At 39.4% G+C, this 23,153-nt stretch overlaps 2 protein-coding genes across 2 annotated transcripts; both read left to right on the top strand.

The window, feature by feature from the left end:
• The first annotated feature begins 6,661 nt into the window (after positions 1–6,661).
• Positions 6,662–21,655, top strand: LOC100554644 (vomeronasal type-2 receptor 26-like). Its single transcript, XM_062962521.1, has 5 exons — positions 6,662–7,040; positions 11,686–11,854; positions 14,563–14,947; positions 19,966–20,089; positions 20,748–21,655. The coding sequence occupies exons 1-5, from the start codon at positions 6,965–6,967 to the stop codon at positions 21,653–21,655; spliced, it is 1,662 nt and encodes a 553-aa protein (XP_062818591.1). The 5' UTR covers positions 6,662–6,964.
• LOC134293817 (vomeronasal type-2 receptor 26-like) lies at positions 7,048–8,803 on the top strand. The gene has a single exon (XM_062962611.1). The coding sequence runs from the start codon at positions 7,207–7,209 to the stop codon at positions 8,110–8,112; it is 906 nt and encodes a 301-aa protein (XP_062818681.1). The 5' UTR covers positions 7,048–7,206; the 3' UTR covers positions 8,113–8,803.
• Positions 21,656–23,153: the final 1,498 nt, after the last annotated feature.

The following is a 23,153-nucleotide window of genomic DNA, read 5'->3' as shown; positions in this document are numbered from 1 at the left end:
TATGTGAGGCCTGAAAGTTTTTCTCTAACTTTGCTTTTGTATAGAAAGCAATAGTTGACATTTCTGTCCCATCCATTTTGTGTTTCTCTGCATTTTTTTCTGTATTCATAGCTAAGCAATGCATTGTCAGTCCCTCTGCATGAAACCAGTTGTTCAGAAGCTCTTGTTAATACAGTAGAGTCTCACTTATCCAAGCTAAACAGGCACAACTTTTTGTTCTCTTGCTATATTCATAATTTTTTGGAGATACGGGGTTAGTTCTTTTTCGAATGTTTTTTAAAAAACTGCTGTTAAGCCGTCTGGTCCTGGGGATTTTGACCCATCTAGTTTTTTAATCGCTGATTGAATTTCTTTCTTTGATATTTCCTTGTTAAGGCTTTCTCTTTCCTCCTCCGTAATTTTTTGTAATTTTAATTTCCCTAGATATCCTGTTATTTTTTCTTTATCAATCTGGTCCTTCTCGTAGAGTGTACTATAAAATTTAGTAAATTGTTTTAAAATCTTATCTTCTGAATAGTAATATTTTTGTCCTTTCCTTAATCTATTTATGTATGTTGCCTCTTTTTTTTCCCTAAGCTTCCTGGAGAGCCATCTCCCCGGTTTGTTTGCTTGTTCAAAGTGGGTTTGTTTGATATAATTTAATAGTTTCGCATTTTGCTCTAACTCTAGGTGTTCTCTATTTCTATGGTGTGTTTGCAGTTCATTTTGTAGTTTAGAATCTTTGGGGTTGATTTTTAACTTTTTTCCCATCTCCATTATTTTTTTAAGTACTGATTGCATTTGCCCTTGTTTTTCTCTTTTATTGCGGGCCCCCTGTTGGACCAAAACATCATGTTATACAACAAATTTGACAGAAAAAGTAGTTCAATACACAGTAATGTTATATTGTAATTACTGTATTTACAAATTTAGCACCAAAATATCTATTGAAAACATTGACTACAAAAATGCATTGGAGAATCCAGAACCTTGGATAAGTGAGATTCTACTGTAGTACCATCTCATCCTTTGCCCAAAGTAGCAGAATGTTGGTGACAAGTCCCGATTAAAACATTTTCATTTTGTATATGTTCTTTGCCATTGCTTGTAAAATGTTTTGCTGTTCTCCAAATAGACTAATGTCAAAGAATTACCAGCAAGTCTTGGCACTTGTATTTGCTGTGGAGAAAATCAACAAGGATCCCCATTTCTTACCCAACATTTCTCTGGGATTCCGCCTCTATGACAACTATTACGATGGGGGCCAAACCTATGAAAACGTCATTAGCCTTCTGTCTGAAAGGGACAAACTCACTCCGATTCCTCCACCTTTCTATGGTTATGAGTCCTACTATGGTTATGGGCAGCCATCTTATAACATGATGGGCACAGAGGATGCAGAAAAGATCACAATATTTCCCAACTACAATTGCCAAGGCCACAGAAAGATGGTGGCTGTCATTGGAGGGCTGACATCAGGGTTCTCCGTGCAGATGGACAACGTGCTGGGGATCTACAAGTTACCACAGGTAAAAGCTAAGGACATTTTGACTTAGATTTTAGCATCTTCTTATAATGGAAGCTCCTCGTGGAGAAACTGTTGCTAACAGAGTTTCTGCACATCTTTACAGAGAATCATAGAACCATAAAGTTGGAAGAGACCACATGGGCCATCTAGTCCAACCCCTGCCATGCACGAAAAACACAATCAGAGGTCATTCAGCTTCTGCTTAAAAGCTTTCAAGGAAGGAGTTTCCCCCACATTCCAAGACAGAGTGTGCCACTGCTGAACAGCTATCAAAACCAGCCATTATTTGTTTATTTATTTTATTTACAATATTTATAGTCCATCCTTCTCACCCTGAAAGAGACTCAGGGAGGATCACAATGCACATATCCATAGCAAACATTCAGTGCCGTTTTTAGACATACAACACATACAGACAAAGGTAATTAAATTTAAAAAGATAACCTGCTGTTAGCATATTGAAAACACCTAATTCCCAAACCTTTATCATGAACTTTATGTAAACATTGCATAACATGTTTACGCTTGATGGTTTATAGTTTTGATGGTTTAATTTATAGTCCTATGTTATTGTTTTAGATGTGTGGTAATACAGTAGAGTCTCACTTATCCAACATAAACGGGCCGGCAGAACGTTGGATAAGTGAATATGTTGGATAATAAGGAGGGATTAAGGAAAAGCCTATTAAACATCAAATTAGGTTATGATTTTACAAATTAAGCACCAAAACATCATGTTACACACCAAATTTGACAGAAAAAGTAGTTCAATACGCAGTAATGTTATGTAGTAATTACTATATTTACGAATTTAGCACCAAAATATCGCGATGTATTGGAAACATTGACTACAAAAATGCGTTGGATAATCCAGAACGTTGGATAAGTGAGACTCTACTGTACTGTTTTTATCGTATGTGAGGCATTGAATTTTTGCCATTTATTTGATGTGAACCGCTTTGAGTCCCCCCAGGGGGGAGAAAAACGGTATATAAATTAAATAAATAAATAAATAAATATTTTCCAACTTCGGCTTCTGGGGTTTATGCTCGATTCTGACCACAGGGGGAACTGTTTTTTCATCCACCATGACGCCAAATCCTTTTTGATCATAGTATTTCCTCCTTGCTCTTTTCCTTTCCCTATTATTCTCCCAACAACTACGAGGGTTATCCACAAAGTTATTCCAAATTTTGGAATTAAAAATGAACGAAGTATAGGAGAAAACATTTACCATATGCAGTTGAAAGCCACACCCAAATATCACATCTCACGTAGTCGCCATTCAAAGCTAGGCACTTACCATAGCAATGAATGATCTTTGCAACTCCTTCCCCACTAAATGCTGCCGCTTGCATTTATTTATTTACAGTATTTATATTCCGCCCTTCTCACCCTGAAGGCGACTCAGGGTGGATCACATTACACGTATAAGGCAAACATTCAATGCCTTAACATAGAACAAAGAGAGAGACAAACGCAGGCTCCGAGCTGGCCTTGAACTCATGACCTCTTGGTCAGAGTGATTTGTTGCAGCTGGTTGCAGCTGTCTGCTCACCAGCCTGCGCCACAGCCCGGGCCCAATCAGCTGGTCTCCCCTTCCCGCAGCTGCGCTGCATCACCAAAACGCTGCATTGCCATCCACGCCCCTGTTGTTGGAAACAAGTGGTTGAGAATGCAAGCGGCAGAATTTAGTGGGGAAGGAGTTGCAAAGTTCATTCATTGCTATGGTAAGTGCCTAGATTTGAATGGCAACTACGTGAGATGTGGTATTTGGGTGTGGCTTTCAACTGCATATGGTAAATATTTTCTCCTATACTTTGTTCATTTTTAATTTCAAAACGTAACCTACTTCGTGGATAGCCCTTGTATATGAAGTACATCACAATGAGAGTGTGTGACTGATCTTTCAAGGCCCAATGGGGATCAAAATCTAAGTATTGCAACTCCTGAGTTAAGACCACACTATCGCCATTGCTGAATTCTTGTTGTAGTAACTGTTACTAAGGCATCTGAGAACTCTTTGTGTTTTTGCAGATCAGTTATGGATCCTCTGACCCTGTATTAGATGATCGACTCAAATTCCCCTCCTTGTATCTTCAGTTTAAGAGTGTCATCCAATTGCTTCTCCACTTTGGTTGGACTTGGATTGGATTTATCGCTTCGGCATATGGCAGAAGTGAGAACTTTCTCTACAATCTGGAAGAGGAAATGAAAAAGAGTGGGATCTGTCACGAATATGTAATTTTGTTCCAAGATTATTTCTCTTTTATCACTCAACTGATGCAGAGAGAAAAAGAGCTGTTGAAGTCTTCCAGCAAAATCGTCTTTGTTTATGGTGACAGCAAATTCCTTTCTATTGCACACATATTTTCTTATTCGACCTTGGCAGGGAAAGTATGGTTGACTATGTGTGAATGGGAAAATAATAAATATATACATCCAAGTCTGTTCTCTGGTGCTTTGTCTATTGGTTCTCAAAAGAGGGGAATACCAGGTTTCCAGTTTTTTCTCCAGTCTGTGACTCCAAACAAATATCCTGATGACATTTTCATGAGGAACTTTTGGAGTAAAGAATTTGACTGCAACTTGCCTCCTCCTCGTTCACCGTCTCCGAGGTTTGGAAGAAATTGGTGTACAGGAGAGGAGAGGCTGGGTGGTCCTCTTGATTCTCACTTTGAAATGAACATGAGCCCTCTGAGTTATATTATTTTTAGGGCTGTCTTGGAATTGGCTAAAACACTTCACAATCTGTCTGTGAACAGGTTAGACCAGGAAAAAAAGAGATATAGTCTGGGACTTGGGAACATCCCTCTCTGGAAGGTGAGTCCATCCTCTTTGGCAAACAAACTGTGAAACAGAAAGGAAGGTCCCCAGTCTGTCCCTGACATTATGGTAGTGAGAGCCGATATGTTGAATGATCTAGAAATTTGTATGCAGAGGTCAATTCTATTATTATTATTATTATTTTATTATGACACAGCAAACAAGATAGACATGCTGGATTTCATATCACAAAATCACAAGTCGAACACTTCCCAAGTGTCTAGGACTGTGTGATGTATTTTCGGATGATGCGTGCAGATCCCAGTAGGCCTTTTGCAGTTGGCAGATTGTAATTTTGTCAATGTCTATTATTTCCAAATGCCGGCTGAGATCTTTTGGCACAGCACCCAATGTGCCGATAACCACCGGGACCACCTGCACTGGTTTCTGCCAGAGTCTTTGAAGTTCAATCTTGAGGTCCTGATAGCGGCTGAGTTTTTCCTGTTGTTTTTCGTCAATGCGACTGTCACCTGGGATGGCAACATCCATGATCCAAACCTTTTTCTTTTCCACAACTGTGATGTCTGGTGTGTTGTGTTCCAGAACTTTGTCAGTCTGGATTCGGAAGTCCCACAGTATCTTTGTGTGCTCATTTTCCAATACTTTTGCAGGTTTGTGATCCCACCAGTTCTTTACTGCTGGCAGGTGATAGTTGAGGCAGAAGTTCCAATGAATCACTTGGGCCACATAGTTGTGTCTCTGTTTGTAGTCTGTCTGTGCGATTTTCTTACAGCAGCTGAGGATATGATCAATGGTTTCGTCAGCTTCCTTGCACAGTCTGCATTTTGGGTCATCAGCTGATTTTTCGATCTTGGCCTGAATTGCATTTGTTCTGATGGCTTGCTCCTGGGCTGCAAGGATCAGGCCTTCTTCTGTCTCCTTCTTTAGGGTCCCATTCATGAGCCATAGCCAGGTCTTCTTCTTATTATTAATAATAATAATATTATATTATAATAATAATAATTATATTATTATTATTATTTGTTTTGAAATGTTTTAGCTTTCTTTTTCTGCAAAAATAAAAGCTGCCAGAATAATTTGTATATCATCAATAGTAATAGTAATGAGGAACTTAAACCCTTGTGCTGGCAGGACTGCTGACCTGAAGGTTGGCAGTTTGAATCCGTGAGACGAGGTGAGCTCCCATCTGTCAGCTTCAGCTTCCCATGTGGGATATGAGAGAAGCCTCCCACAAGATGGTAAAACATTCAGTCATCCCCTGGGCAACGTCCTTGCAGATGGCCAATTTTCTCATATCTGAAATGACTTGCAGTTTCTCAAGTCGCTCCTGACACACACAAAAAAATAGTGATGAAGACAATCCTGGTCCTCGGAGATGCAGTTCAAAGATAGTGTACAGAATGAAAATCGGATGAGAAAAGAGGCAAACAAGCAAACTCTGATACCAGTTCTTAAAGTTGTGTAAAATTATTTTCCTAATCTACACATGTTAATGTTTAGTTATTTCATTTCACATATGAGACTAATAATGGGACTGAAATATTTCCCCCCCATTGCCTCACATTGGACAAGTGTGGAAAATGTTCATGGCCAAAATTGGCTAAAGATTCTACAAATGTTTAGCTGTTGCAGACCATATTCATATTCTCTGTTGCATTCAGCTCCACAGTGTCCTTAAGAAAACACTTTTCAACAACAGTGCTGTTGAGGATGCCTTTTTAAACGGGACTGGAGAATTGGCAACTTTTGATATTTTAAATTGGATTGGACTTAACAATGGCTCCCTGGTCAGTGTGAACATTGGGGAAGTGATTCACAATTCCACAAAAAACTATAGTATTGCCATTAATGAAAAGATGACGTTGTGGAATGGCAAATTTATCCAGGTGAGTTGTTTCCAAAAAAAAAAATCATTGTTATCTTTACGAGGGGGTATTTTTAAAATGCTATGTACTGTCATTCAACCAAACGGTGGGTCTCAGGGCGAGGGATAGATATAGCAATATTGAAATAATATTATATATCTCAATCTGTAAAAATGCCTGTAAAAATGACCAGCAAAACACACAATGTAGTGGTACAAATAAACTAAATATCTCAAGGAAATAAAATATTTTAAACTGCCACTGGAAGGTACAATAAACAATACTGGAAGCCAAAATATACGAAGGGATTTCAAACTCTGAAATCCAGAGAAAGGGGCATTAGAATTATAGAATAATATAACAGAGTTGGTCCATGTAGTCCAACCTCCTGCCATGCAAGAAAAGAACAAAGTATCCCTGAAAGATGGCCATCCAGCCTCTATTTCAATTTTTCCAAGGAAGGGGCTTCCACCACACTCTGAGGCAGAGAGTTCCATTGTTGAACAGCTCGTACAGTCAGGAAGTTCTTCCAAATGTTCAGGTGGGATCTCCTTTCCTGTAATTTGAACCCATTGCTCCAGGTCCTTGTCCCCAGGGCAGCAGAAAACAAGCTTGGTCCCTCTTCCTTATGACCATTATGAAGGCATTATGGCATCATAATGCCAAAATATGCATGGGGATGGTAACAGTTTTAATTTTAAAGGGAAAAAGACATTGCTTACACTTTCTGTAACTTCTTGACATTGATTCTGCATAGCCTCCTCATTCGGTGTGCAGCCATAAATGCTTACCTGGATTCCAGAAGATGCTTTTAAAGAACAAACCAAAATGTTGCTTCTGGTGCATCGAATGTCCTAAAGGAACAATATCCAATCAGTCAGGTAGGCATAGTTCTACAGTTACGATTCCCACTAACTAATGTGCCAAGGAATAAATTGTGCTGTTTTATTTACAGATGTGATATGGAACTGAAAATATCTGAGCCAAGCAGATTTCGAAAGGCAGAAAATAAAATGACCTCTTTTAATATTTTCACCCCCTTTAGATATGGATTCATGTATGAAATGCAAAGAGGACTTCTATCCAAACAAAGCAAGAAAGAAGTGTATCCCAAAGCACATCGTTTTTCTATCCTATGCGGAACCTTTGGGAATAGTTTCAGCTTCCATTGCTCTCTATTTCTCTTTCCTTTCTGCCCTGGTACTAGGAATCTTTATTAAGTACAAGGATTCTCCCACCGTCAAAGCCAACAACCGGCATCTCAGCTATATCCTCCTCTCTTCCCTCATACTCTGTTTCCTCTGTTCCTTGCTTTTCATCGGTCGACCAAGAAAAATAACCTGCATTCTTCGGCAGACAGCTTTTGGGATCAGTTTCTCTGTCTCTCTTGCTACAATCTTGGCCAAAACCATCACCGTGGTTCTGGCCTTCAAGGCCACAAAGCCAGGCAGTGGTGCACGGAAATGTCTGAGACCTAGACTTTCATACTTCTTTGTGATGGTCTGTTCTCTCATTCAGGCTGTGATTTGCATGGTCTGGTTGGGAACCTCCCCTCCATTCCCAGATGCTGATTTCTACTCAGAGCCTGGACACATCATTCTGGAGTGCAATGAGGGCTCACCCATTGCCTTCTATTCCATTCTGGGCTACATGGGTCTCTTGTCTTTGGTGAGCTTCATTGTGGCTTTCTTTGCCAGGAAGCTGCCCGACGTCTTCAATGAAGCCAAGTTCATCACTTTCAGCATGTTGGTTTTCTGTGTGGTCTGGATATCCTTCATTCCAGCCTACCTCAGTACCAAAGGGAAATATATTATGGCTGTGGAGATTTTCTCTATTTTGGCATCCAGTGCTGGGTTACTTGGCTGTATCTTTTTACCTAAGTGTTATGTCCTTCTACTGCATCCAGATAAGAACCAAAAAGTGCACATAACCAGAAAATATTTCGACAGATAATAAAGAGAAATGGATCTGAAACATTCTGATTTATTAGTGAAGTTCATGGGGGGAGGGGTGTTAGAATCAATAGTCTAAAGGGTTACATATTGTGAACATGATGCACTTTGCACACCGCTGCTTCAGATTCCACATGGGAATGGGCTTGGATGGTGTAGTGTATAATTTCATATTCTTGTCCAGTTTTGTCTTTCAAGAACAGCCTTAAAACAATGTGGTAAGTAAATGAAAACTGCTTTACTTCAGCAAAACATAAAGAACAGCACACTCAGTGGTATAATGCAAAAGAAAGCAAGGAAGTCTTAGGGCAATACAGTTCTTAAGTCTCTGATAAGTTCCCAAATCAAGTAGCAGTCTTACTTCAGTCAAAGAAACAGCAATAAATCCTTAGGAGCAGCAGTTTCCCAGATGCAGACTTGAAGCAGGCACAAGGGGAGTGAAAGCTTAGGCATTAGAGTCAGTTTGTTTCCAGCAAAAGCTGACTGCACCTGCTTTTGCTTTATAGCCCTGAGTTCCCTCACAGCTGCTAGGGCGGTTCCCAATTACTCAGCTGCATTTCTGGCAGCTATTCCAGCTGAATGACATCTCTGCTCTGTTTTCTTTCACCTCTCCTGAAATGTGGGTACTTGCAAACTCTCCTTTTCAGATTCCAACTGCCCCTCTGACTCATGAACACTTTTCTGCTCCCCTTCCTCTTCTGAAGAAGAGGAATCCCTAACAATTCTACAAAATGTTATGTGATGGTCTCTTGCACGTTTAATTGAATTGCAACATAGATTTCTGCCCAAATTGTACAATTCATTAATTAATATATTTATTATTAACTTTATTCATCCCCACCTTTCTCCACAAAGTGACTCAAGGCAGCTAACCACCACACAATCTGATCACAGTTTAAAGCAAAGCAAATACAAACATTAAAAAACTAATAGTACTGAAAAGTTAAAATACAGTTAAGATATAATAAATACAGTTAAAATAGCACGTAAAACTCTCACATTGTCATGAGTCTCACATTGCTTTGAAGAGAGCAACCAAAAACATAAAATGTGCTGTATCTACAGTAGAGTCTTGCTTATCCAATGTAAACGGGACGGCAGAATGTTGGATAAGCGAATATGTTGGATAATAAGGAGAGATTAAGGAAAAGCCTATTAAACATCAAATTAGGTTATGATTTTACAAATTAAGTACCAAAACATCATGTTATAAAACAAATTTGACAGAAAAAGTAGTTCAATACTCAGTAATGCTATGTAGTAATTACTGTATTTACGAATTTAGCACCAAAATATCATGATGTATTGAATACACTGACTACAAAAATGCGTTGGATAATCCAGAACATTGGATAAGCGAGTGTTGGATAAGTGAGACTCTACTGTATATACTGGGGAACATAAAACTTCTAGGACAGAGAAAGGAGTGGGAATAAATCTTTTCCCCACTAAAGTACAAAGCAGGTACTATGATATTCCAGGAACAATTGGCATGTAAGTCTTTATAAGGGTAATCCTAGAGGAAATTTCCAGATTTGACAAAACCGATGTCATTTGCTGGGAATTCTGCTATCTGTTAACCATTTCTTGGCTTTTAAAAAAGCTTTTTTTGTGAGGGGGGGAGCTGAGGAAATGTAATTATCGGCAGGATGTGACTCTACATTTCAAGTTGTTAAACAGTCAGTGGTGGTGATGCTGCTGGACAGGCATAAATCAGTGGTATTTAGGACTTTTTGTGCCAATTGTTGCCAGAAGTTGGTCTTGGTGGAGAGCCATTCTGACAGGATGGGAGTCCCCCTTATGCTCGAGCTTAGAGGCAAGAGAAAACGAAAGCAGTGCCAACCATTCCTGAGACCAGAGGTGTGTGGTGCTGAAAGGACAGCGGCAGTTGGGGGAAAGGCCGGAGTGGTGCTGGAAGGACAGTGGCGATCATAGGAAGAACTAGAGGGAGATGCAGGGGGTCAGAGAGGGAGCTCCACATGTGATTTGACAACTGTCAAATGTCAAATTCAAGCTGTCAAAACCCAGAAATGAATGAAAAAGAGGTTTCTGGTGGTGCAGGAGAGCCAGAAAAGGGAAGAAATACCCTTCTTCTTCTTCTTTTTTTTTTTTTTTACATCTCCAGTAATCCCCCTCTATGGGTTTTGTCTATTTTAGCTAATACACCTGGGGCTTTATAGCTTCTGTAAATCATAGAGTTTAGCCACAGATCGTGGTGATTCCAGTGGTGCCTGCCCAGAGGGCAATGGGAACCTACCACCGTGCTCCCCACACCATCCCATTTCCCCCCACCTCATCACACAGGCGGAAGTGTCGGGCAGCTGGGTGTCCCCATGGATTGCTATGGAAAGACGGGGTGCCAGCAGGGTTTATTTTGCCAGTTTTGTTATGGAGCTGCCCCTGTTGCCATTGCCAAAAAGCAGCCCATTGAATATGTCCAAAGTCTCTCCTCCCAATTTGTCCCCATTCTCATTCATGCTCCCCTCAAGAGTTCACACGTTTGAAGCTGCACACCCTCTGAATTCTTCTATTTTCACAGTTTCAATGACTCAGCCATATTTATTTATTTATTTACAATATTTATATTCTACCCTTCTCACCCTGAAGGGGACTCAGGGTGGATCACAGAACACATATGCAGCAAATGTTCAATGCCAATTATAACAATGAAAAGACAGACAACAGATAGAGGCATATAGGCTTTCCCATCTTTCAGTATCTTGGGGTGGTGTCGCTCCATCTCCCTGCCAAAGAGCTTTCTTTGGTCATAAATTTCCTCCTTTTTCTGTTCAAAACACCAAGCCTAAATACCTCCCAGCTTTAATGTGGTTCTTATTTATCTACTCACATTTGTTTTTGAATGGCTAGGTTGGCAGAAGCTGGGCTAAAGGTCAGGAGCTCACCCTGATCTGGGTTTTGAACTGTCAACCTTCTGGTTGGCAAGATTTATTGCAGCTCGGTGATGAACCTGCTGTACTAAGGCCTGGCCCATCATCATTATGCATAATTAAAAATAAAATCAAGCACTTCAAAATGTAAAAACTTTTTTGGAATTGAGTTTATTCAGAATTTGGTAGTTGTTCATAAAAGTTTCTTAGGTTTCACAATGAGGCAAAAACTTGCACAAGTGGGAAGTTCTGGAAAATGTTGTTGTCTTGAAACATCAAAATAGTCAATGGTAAGTCAATAACACCAGGGAACTGCAAAACGCAAAATGATATGTTTGGAATCAGCATCTGCCTGGGGAACCGTGAAATGATTGTTATCGTGATTTGTTTCTGTGCTAAAAGCAACACTCTGAACACACTTTACAAATATGTGTGAGAGAAAAAATTATCCCAGATAGGACTGAGATCATAGATAGGTCCCTTATAAATACTATGTTATTCAGAACTGAGTTCCACTTTAAAGATATGTTGAGCTGTTGCAGATAGATCTCGTGTTATTATTACCCTTTTTAAACACTCTGAAAATAAGAATCTGTTTGTCTAGGAGATGAAATCCGAAGAATCATCACCTGCTCCTGTCATGATTTTCCTGATCTTCATCATATTACTTTTACCCCACGTGACAGGCAAGAGGAGAGAGATACAGTGTGATCCAGATAGATCCTACGCAGAGGGTTACTACAAAAATGGGGATCTCATTCTTGGTGGTGCATTATCGTTATCTCATAGAAATATTCCATGGCAAAATTATAAAGGACGTCCTGAAGAAGTTTCTCCTTACAAGTTTCCAACAATGTAAGAATTCTGTTTCTTATTAGCTGGCTGAGATAATAAATATTTTGATAGTACAAAGAGAAGTCTGAAGCAGAAGATGGATCTCCACTACCATTTAAAACTGCATTATATGGCTGTGTAGATCCAGCCAGAGTCTCAGGAAGTCAATTTTTGGCCATTTGGTTCATGTATAAGCATCACTCTGAGTGTCAACCTTTTAGCCAGATTATATGTTATAGCTCCTGATTGTATAGCGTAGATTTTCCTATAACACTCAGCCCACATCTTTTGTGCTAAGCAGTTGTTGAGGCAAGATTAATCTTTCTGTCGATATACATAAAATAGATAGACGGGGTGCTAACAGTTTGGAGTGTTGACAACAGGTTGTTCAAACCAATGCAAGAGGTATTTAATTTGGAGTGCTGACAGCAGTTAATTTTACCATAATATGGATATAAAAGAATAATTTTGTTTAAACAGTTTTAAAAGGAAAAAAAACCTAAGCTATTGGTGACCAAAATTAAATATCAGCCCTGGTTACAGAGATTGAATGCCTAGCATTTACTTAGAGCAGGGGTCCCCAAACTAAGGCCTGGGGGCCGGATGCGGCCCTCCAAGGTCACTTACCTGGCCCCCGCCCTCAGTTTTATAATATAATATTTTAATATCTTTTTAAATAATATAATATATTGTATATACATATAATATTGATAATAATATTATAATGTTATACAATATAATACTAATAATACCATATCATAATATTAATTATACGATATATATTACATATAATATTACAGTATAGTGGTATAGTTCAATATCTCTATATATAAAAGAGTGATGGAATCCTGGCACCGAGCAAAACAACAAAACTAAACACCCCCCAACCTTGAAATTTCACAACACAATCCATCATCCATGCCTCAAGGTTGAAACCACAAAATATTACGTCACGAACCTCCACAGGGCCTAAAACCCCCCCAAAACCGATATAATCTCTAAAATCGGGACACTAAATAATACTCAGAGGACAAGGGAATTCCAGACAGGAAAACATCAAGCCCGCCTGACACCTCCCAACAAAGGATTCCCTCAGCCAGGAAGCAGCCAGGCTTGGGAGCGGCAAACCTATTCAATACTAATCAAGTTAACTAATACAGTAGAGTCTCACTTATCCAACACTCGCTTATCCAACGTTCTGGATTATCCAACGCATTTTTGTAGTCAATGTTTTCAATACATCGTGATATTTTGGTGCTAAATTCGCAAATACAGTAATTACTACTTAGCATTACTGCATATTGAACTACTTTTTCTGTCAAATTTGTTGTATAACACCATGTTTTGGTGCTTAATTTGTAAAATCATAACCTAATTTGATGTTTAATAGGCTTTTCCCTAATCCCTCCTTATTATCCAACATATTCGCTTATCCAACATTCTGCTGGCCCGTTTATGTTGGATAAGTGAGACTCTACTGTACCAACATTCATACCTGCTGCACTGAGACTATTCACTGCTCTTCAACCTGTCCAACCAAGATTTCCCCTACATGGAACACCCTCGGGTTTGGAAACCATCAGGCCACTCCGTCTCATTCAACTAGCCCAACGAAAGAGGTCCCTGTATAAAAAGCGGCCAGACTTTGAAACAGCGAAGTTATTCAGTGCAATTCCAATGGGCCACAGCAACATGTGGCAGGGCACAGCTAATAGTAATATATAATGCTAATATTGTGCTATGCTAATAATAAAATATATTGTATGTACATACAGCTGCTCTGAGTCCCCTTCGGGGTGAGAAGGGTGGGATATAAATGTAATAAATAGATGTAGTAAATGAATAAATAAATAATTTTAGACTTAGGCTCGCCCAAAGTCTGAAATGACTTGAAGGCACACAACAACAACAATCCTAATTCACTTGACTACCTCATTGGCCAGAAGCAGGCCCACACTTCCCATTGAAATCCTGATAGGTTTATGCTGGTTACAATTGTTTTCATTTTTAAATATTGTATTGTTCTTTCATTGTTGTTGTTGTTTTGCACTACAAATAAAAAATGTGCAGTGTGCATAGGAATTTGTTCGTTTTTTTCTCTCCAAAAGATAATTCGGCCCCTCCACAGTCTGAAGGATTGTGGACCGGCCCTCTGCTTTAAAAGTTTGAGGACCCCTGACTTAGAGCCTCAAAAGTTCTAAGTTTGACCTTTTCTTACATTAAAACATTTCTAATCATTTAGGCCATTGTGTTTCTCTATATTTCTGTTTACAGCTCCAAACAAGGCCATTTAGTCAGAAGTTCTTCTAACAGGGCTTCTTCATCCTGTGTCTATGGTAGTAGACCAGCCTTTTATTGCTTTAGTCCTATTGTTATTTCTGTCCAGAGGAGACTCGACACTCAGTGGAATTTGCCTATGCATTGACCTAAAATTCCACAATTAATTGAATAAGTCTTCTGAAGGTGGAACTAACCACAACAATATTAACCTGTTGTTGAAGGCTTTCATGATCTGAATCACTGGGCTGCTGAGAGTTTACTGGGCTGTATGACCATGTTCGAGAAGCATTCTCTCCTTATGTGTCCCCCAAATCTATGGCAACCTCCGTGGATGCCTGCCATACATGTGCGTGAAACGTCAGGAGAGAATGTTGAAAACTCACAGCAACTCAATATTATCCTATGTCGGTTGCATATGAAATTCTTTGCCTTTCTCTCTGTCTCCACAGCCCAGAATCAAAGAACTACCAGCACGTCCTGGCATTTGTATTCGCTGTGGAGAAAATCAACAAGGACCCCCATTTCTTACCCAACATCTCTCTGGGATTTCGCCAGTATGACAACTATTACAGTGGAAGCCAAACCTATGAGAATGTCATCAGTCTACTGTCTGAGAGGGACAAGCTCGCTCCAGTTTACCTACCTCTCTATGGAAATGGGTCTGGTTATGGTTATGGTCAGTTATTTTACAACATGAGGAATGCAAGGAAAGTCAGACTATTTCCCAATTACAATTGCCAAAGCCAAAAGAAAATGGTGGCTGTCATTGGGGCACAGACATCAGAGTTATCTGTTCAGATGGCCAACATGCTGGGGATCTACAAGATACCACAGGTAAGGGCTAAGAACATTTCTATATTCCCTTTCAGCATGATCTGACAGTGAAACCTATGGGGAGATGCTGATGTTGAGCTTCTGCACGTCCTTGCAGAGAAGAGCAGAATACAGCTATTCAACATTATTGCAGGACCCATGGTCAACATGTGCAATATGAAAATACATCAAGACCTTTTTGATGAATGGATCACACCATTTCAGAAGTCATCTGAATAGGACCAACAAAGTCCTCTGTGACTTACAATCTGGGCAATGGAGATAGACCAACAAAGCGGCTTCAGTTTTACTATTATTTTGAAAAGGTGATCTCCCAGGTGCAATGGGTTAAACCCTTGTAACAACTGAACTGCTGACCTGAAGGTTGGTGGTTGAAATTCGTGACATTGCATGAGCTCCTGTCTGTCAGCTCTAGCTTCCCATGCAGGGACATGAGAGAAGCCCCTCGCAAGATGGTAACATATCCGTGAGCCCCCGTCTTTGAAGACGGCCAATTCTCTCACACCAGAAGCAGCTTGCAGTATGTTCTCAATTCGCTTCTGACACGATAAAAAAATAAAGGCCTTCTAGTACAATGTAGGCACATTAAATGATGTTATTTGTTCTGATTGTATATTATTTGTTTTATTTGTTTTATTGTGATTATTTGGGCGTGGCCCCATGTTAGCTGCCCCGAGTCCCTACGGGGAGATGGTGGTGGGATATAAAAATAAAGTGATTGTTGTTGTTGTTGTTGTTGTTGTTGTTATTATTATTATTATTTTATTGTATGACACAGTAAACAAGATAGATATGCTGGATTTCATATCACAAAATCACAAGTCGAACACTTCCCAAGTGTCTAGTACTGTGTGATGTATTTTCGGATGATGCGTGCAGATCCCAGCAGGGTGGCCTTTTGGAGTTGACAGATCATAATTTTGTCAATTTTGTAATTTTGTAATTTTGTTTCCAAATGCCGTTTGAGATCTTTAGGCATGGCACCCAATGTGCCCATCACCACTGGGACCACCTGCACTGGTTTCTGCCAGAGTCTTTGAAGTTCAATCTTGAGGTCCTGATAGTGGCTGAGTTTTTCCTGTTGTTGTTGTTGTTGTTGTTGTTGTTGTTATTATTATTATTATTATTATTCCAAAGAGGGAGAACTTGCTTATGCTCCATGATTTTTCTTTAAACAAAATGTTGAAATCTGGCCCAATCTGGCCCTTAAAAGTTGTTGTTACTATACAAATTCAGCTAATAGAACAAAATTTTGAAAATCTTGTGATCCAGAGGGTTTTTAAAAAATTCTTTGTTATATTTATGACCTGTCTTTTGTCTGCTGTGATACCTATGTCTAATTATTCCTACAACCATCCTGTCGTGCATATCAATTTGAAACAGTTTGACTCTTCCAAGTTTCCTCAATTGGTTTCATGTCTCAGATGAAGACTACAACTTGGATTTTCCAAGTTTTAGGATATATCTAATGTGGTTTGGCACCACTGCTTTGGTTTAATTCGATAGAATCATAGGAGATGTAGTCTGGCGAGGTTCCAACTGTAATTGGCCAAAAAAGCTAGAGACCTAAAACTAAAACTTCCATGGTGCCATAGTACTGAGCCATAGCAGTTAAATGTGGTGTCAAATTGCATTCATTCTACAGTGTAGATACATTCCCAATCTATGTTCACAGCAATAGATATGTTGCTGTAATTTGCTGGACCAACTTATCGGGAAAGCATCTGACACTTCTTTATGTGTCCACAGATTAATTATGGCTCCTCTGACTCTATCTTAGGAAATCACATTGAATTTCCCTCCTTGTATCAAATATATTCAAGTGATGAACTCCATCTTGTGGGCATAATCCAGTTGCTTCTTCACTTTGAGTGGACTTGGATTGGACTTATTGTCGTATCTTATGACAGAAGTGAGAACCTCCTGCAAAAACAAAAAAAGGAAATGGAGGAGAATGGGATCTGCCATGAATTTCTATTTTTCGTCCACGATGTTTTAACATTTTTGATTGATCTGTATCAGAAAACACAAGAGCTGAGGAGATCATCCTGCAAAGTGGTGCTTGCCTATGGCAACACCAACTTCCTTGAAAACATATATTGGCATACACATGAGATTTTGGCAGGGAAAGTGTGGCTGACTACAGCAAACTGGGACACTAATCCACATATATATGAAGGACGGTTCTCTGGTGCCCTATCCTTTGCTTCCCATCAAAAAGAGATTCCAGGGTTCCGGTATTTTCTCCAGTCTGTAACTCCAAACAAATATCGTAATGATGTTTTCATTAAGAGTTTCTGGAGCCAAGTATTCAACTGCAATTTGCCTCTTCCCTACGCTCTGCCTGCAAAACTACAACACGGGCCATGCACAGGTCAGGAGAAGTTGGATGGTGCCTATGCATCCCATTTTGAGATGAACATGAGCCCCCTGAGTTACAGTATCTGCAAAGCAGTTTTTGGTGTGGCCAAAGCCCTGCACAATCTTTTTTTAGACAGATCAAAGCAGAAAAAAGGGGAGAATGGTCTGAAACTTGGGATTGTCCCACTCTGGCAGGTGAGTCCTTTCTTTTTGACAACCACACTGTGAAACAGAAAGGAATGGCTGTTTCCCTGAGGCCACTGAGAGCCAGCGTAATGTTGTAATGTGTGTGTGTTTGCAGAAAGACAATTTTACTTATTTATTTTGAAACATTTTGATCCCACTCTTCCATGACAAGATGTTATTTGTGTGGGGTCAGTAATAAGTGTTGTGGTAATCTCTGAGCGGTTAGACTCAATTTAACCCTCTCTGGGGGAGATTCCACCAAAAATCAGCAGAGTAGCAAAAGCAAAGCTTTCAAATGCAACAGTTACTTACACGGGGCGAGCAAAGAGAAGCCTTTGACCATTTAGGATTGCAATGGACTGCAGAGTCTCAATAAAAGTTCAAAAAGTATTTATTCAGGTAAAAAAGAACTCCATTGTAGATATAAAGGCTTGAGAGCTGTCTGGTCTACTCTAGACTGGTTTCTAAGGAAAAATAAGAAAGGAAAAATAGCAAACATCTAAATAGTTACATCTTGCCAGGAGAGATGGCAGGACGTGTTGTCAGCTTGAAGAACAAAGGGAGAAGAGAGAACCAAAATGGTTCCAACCTCATGGTCCAGTTTATAGGGGCCATAAAAGACATTCTGACCAATGAGAAGTTAGTGTCCCTAAAGATTCACATTTCTACTAACTTCAAAGTAAGAGACGTGACGTACACAGGATAGAGTGAAACACAGTAAAGCCTGTCTAGGCATGCTTTGGAAACAGGGAAAGGATTCCCTCAATCTAACTCTATCATCTATCTAACTACATCTAGACTTGAGTAGTCCAGGATGATTCCCAACAATTAGAAGCCAAATGGTCCCCAAATTTACATCTAAAAGGCCCTTGCAAATGATGAAAATGGGATCAGAAAACATGAGGCAAACCAACAAAATCTGATACTAATCCTTATTTGTTGTGTAATTATTCTGAGATTTAGGGATGTACATTACAACTTATACAGTAGAGTCTCGCTTATCCAACCTTCGCTTATCCAGTGTTCTGTATTATCCAATGCAGTCTGCCTTTTAGTAGTCAATGTTTTCAATACATTGAGATGTTTTGGTGCTAAATTCGTAAATACAGTAATTACTACATAACGTTACTGTGTATTGAACTGCTTTTTCTGTTGATTTGTTGTAAAACATGATGTTTTGGTGCTTAATTTTAAAATCATAATGTAATTTGACGTGTAATAGGCTTTTCCTTAATCCCTCATTATTCAACATTTTTGCTTATCCAACGTTCTGCGGCCCATTTATGTTGGATAAGCGAGACTCTACTGTAATATGAAACCCATGCCCACAGGACCAAGACATGGATCCACCGATGCATATCCAAAAATATATGGCATCTTTTGGGAATTGTCTAGGTCCTCCAGGTGATTCTATACCACGTGTCTGCTGCACATTACACAGAATCATCCTGGATGACCTAGGAAATTCCAAGACAGTATACATCTATCAGAATTTTCTGGATCCTCCACGGCAGATGTCACTTGCTATTATCCAATTTCCAGTTGCCAGAGTAAGTTCATGGAGATATCCTCCACAGATACAGGTGCCATACTGTATTTCAAGTCACCAATTTGATTGAAAGTTCACAACATTTTCTTCTTGCTGATTGATATTATAATGGTTTTTCACATTTTTCCAACTTTCAAAGACTTCCCACAATAAAGAAATTTTTGATACTTCATAATACACAATACACACATATTCTTTACTATATTCAGCTGCACTGGTTCCTTAAGAAAATACTTTACAACAAAACTTCGGTGGAGGGTGCCATTTTTGACGGGACTGAAGACATGGCAACTTTCGATATTTTAAATTGGATCCTGTTGCCCAATAACTCCGTTCTCGGTGTGAAGGTTGGGGAAGTGAACCTTCGCTCTGCAACAAGTCACAGTGTTGCTATTCATAAAGAGATCACCTTCTGGAATAACAAATTCATCCAGGTAAGTCACGTGGCATAAGTTCTTCATAAGTTGGTTTATTTTAAAATTCACAAACTGTCTCTCACCAACAAACGTGGGTTTTGGGTAAAACAGAATGATCATATAATTCAAACAACCTGAAAATATAATAATACATCAATACACAAATATCAGAATTGTAAAAAAAAAATTACTCGCTAACCAGCACAAACTAAAAAGCTAAGTTAGAAATCAGCTACAATTCTATATCAAATGAAGCCTTTTAATCTTGCATTTGAAAAACATAGAACAGTTATGCTCAGGAAATGTCCTCGGAGAAGGAATTTCAATGTTCAGAATGCGAAAGAAAAGGACCTGTCTTTTATTTCATCATTATATATTTATCTTATCAAAACACTCAGAAAAGTTTGTATGTGGATAGGTTGTTATAGAAGCAGTTTAAATTTAAAATGCTGTATAAAATGATTGTTTTATATTTCCTTTAATTGTTTCTCACTGAATCTGCACAGCCACCGCCTTCTGTGTGCAGCCATAAATGTTCACCTGGGTTCCGGAAGATAATTTTGAAGGACAAACCCAAATGTTGCTTCCAATGCACAGAATGTCCTAGAGGAAAAATATCCAATGAGACCGGTATGTAATGCTATTTATATTTATTTGCGATATTTCTATCCCGCCTTTCTCAACCCCAAAGGGGACTCAAGGCGGCTTTACATATAGGAAGCTGAAACAATACCAAATTAAAATAAACATTTGAAATAGGATTAAAAAATACAATTAAAACAATTAGAGACATTTAAAACCATACAATCACAAGTTATCACATAATCCACAAGCATAACCCGGGCCGTTCCTATAGTCAATACAAGTCAATCCATATCTATTTATTGCAACATGGCCATACAGCCTGGAAAACTCACAGCAACCCAGTGATCCTGAGAAAACTTTTCCCTTTCTGTGAGCATGTGCCATAAAGCTATAAAGCCATTATGTCATCTTTTATTGCTGGTGCATGCATGGTTAGACCCATTATGTCAGTGCTAGCTAATAAGCCTCCTTGTTTATTCCCATCACTTATGAGAAGATTTATGGCCTTGTATCAACCAGTTTTCACTCCATACTACATCACCCTGTGTTTAAGCTTTGAAGTCTTATTAAGCAGTTCTCTATATCACAGAATTCAAGTATTGCAACATATGTTTCTTCACTTTGTATATGCTGTCAATATTTCAGTCAAGAAAAATGCCCAAAGACAAATAGATGAAAGTGTCCTCTGATCTGTGTTTTGCAGATACGGATTATTGTGTGGACTGCAACAAGGATCACTACCCAAACAAAGGAAGATATAAGTGCATCCCCAAAAGCATAATCTTCTTATCCTATGAGGAACCTTTGGGAATCACATTAGCGTTCACTGCGGTATCTTTTTCATTCTTTTCTGCGGTGGTGCTAGGAAACTTTATCAGATGCAGAGAGTCTCCCATAATTAAAGCCAACAACCGGCAACTCAGCTATATCCTCCTCTCTTCCCTTATACTGTGTTTCCTCTGCTCTTTGCTCTTCATTGGACGACCAAGTAAAGTGACCTGCCTTCTTCAGCAAACAGCCTTTGGGATAATTTTCTCTGTCTCTCTTGCTACCGTCTTGGCCAAAACCATCACCGTGGTTCTGGCCTTCAAGGCCACAAAACCAGGCAGCAGTGTACGGAAATGGCTGAGACCTAGAGTTTCTTACTTCTTTGTGATGGTCTGTTCTCTCATTCAGGGTGTGATTTGCATAGTCTGGTTGGGAACCTCCCCTCCATTCCCAGATGCTGATTTCTACTCAGAGCCCGGACACATTATTCTGGAGTGCAATGAAGGCTCACCCATTGCTTTCTATTCTATTCTGGGCTACATGGGTCTCTTGGCTTTGGTGAGCTTCATTGTGGCTTTCCTTGCCAGGAAGCTGCCTGACGTCTTCAATGAAGCCAAGTTCATCACTTTCAGCATGCTGGTTTTCTGCACTGTTTGGGTATCTTTCATCCCAGCCTACCTCAGCACCAGAGGGAAATATATAGTGGCTGTAGAAATCTTTTCTATTTTGACCTCTGGAGCTGGGTTACTTGGCTGGATATTTTTCCCAAAATGTTATATTATTCTACTCTATCCAAATAAGAACCAGAAGGCATATATAACCACCAAACATTTCCAGAGATAAATAAATGCCAATGGGTGTCTCATGGGTGTAAATATTATAGTAATGCTGATGGAAACGGAGGTTTTGTAAGGTGCTGTATTGTTTGTGATGATTTCTTTGATGCCACTCATTGGAGCAAAAGTTGATAACAAGGTGATCCTTTCTACCTGCTACCCTGTTTCCCCTAAAATAAGACATCCCCAGAAAATAAGACCTAGTAGAGGTTTTGCTGAATTACTAAATATAAGGCATCCCCCGAAAGTAAGACCTAACAAAGTTTTTGTTTGGAAACATGCAAGCCGAACAGAACACCAGAGCATGCAGGATTGCTAAATGTACGTACCATAGTGTGTTGTACATGGAAATAATGGTAATAACAAGAAATTCTTGATAGGACTCACAGTTTGTCTGGTTATGCTGGTTTGTGATGACAACTACTGTACAGTATATAATAAATGTTCATTTTTTTGTTCAACAATAAATGTGAATTCTTCTTCATGGAAAAATAAGACACCCCCTGAAAATAAGACCTAGCGCATCTTTGGGAGCAAAAATTAATATAAGACACTGTCTTATTTTCGGGGAAACACGGTACTAAGGAGGCTGTCCAGGACTTGAACTGGTGCTTGGCAGCTGTGATGGTATGGATGAGGGCGAAGACATTGAAACTGAATCCAGACGAAACAGAAGTACTTTTGGTCAGTCGCAAGGCCAAACAGAATATAGGGTTAAAGCCTTGCTGGGCTGGTTTACGCTCCCCCTGAAAAAACAGGTTTGTAGTTTGGGAGTTCTCCTGGAGTCATCACTGAGCCTGGAACCTCAGTTTTTGGCGGTGGCCAGGGAGCTTTTGCACAACTAAAATTTGTGTGCCATCTGTCTCCATACCTTGAGAAATTAGATTTGGCCACAGTGGACCACGCTCTTGTTACATCTCGAATAGACTACTATGTGGGGTTGCCTTTGAAGACTGTTTGGAAGCTTCAAGTAGTCCAATGGGAGGCAGCCAGGTTTCTTAATGGAGCAGCGTACAGGGAGCATACAACCCCTCTGTTGCACCAGCTGCACTGGCCCCACTGTTTATTATTATTATTAATAATAATAATAAATAAGCACTTGAAAACGTTTTTAAAATGGCATTGTGTTGATTCTGCCTTTGAAAATGTTCTTTAAAGGTTTTGAATCTTTTAAAATGAGCCACATGCTTGCACAAGTAGGAAGTTCTGAAAAATGTTGTTGCCTTGAAAAGAAAAGGAAACATTGAAATGGTGCATTTTAGGTCAGTAACACCAGGGAACTGCAAAGCACAAAATGAGAGGGTTGGGAGTCAGTCTCTGCCTGGGGAACAGTGAAATGATTGTTATTGTGATTTGTCCTTGTGCACTTTAAAAATATGTGAGAAAAAAAGACTTCTCCAGATAGTACCGAGAGTATCGGCAGATCACCCCTAAATACTAGATTATTTAGAACTGAATTTCACTTTAAAGATCTGGTGAGCTGCTGCAGATAATTACACAGATAG

The sequence above is a fragment of the Anolis carolinensis genome, unplaced genomic scaffold, assembly GCF_035594765.1.
Source record: "Anolis carolinensis isolate JA03-04 unplaced genomic scaffold, rAnoCar3.1.pri scaffold_10, whole genome shotgun sequence".
In the NCBI taxonomy this organism is placed as follows: Eukaryota; Metazoa; Chordata; class Lepidosauria; order Squamata; family Dactyloidae; genus Anolis; species Anolis carolinensis.
Note: the sequence above shows the minus strand (reverse complement) of the source record. Positions and strands in the feature narration are given on the sequence as shown.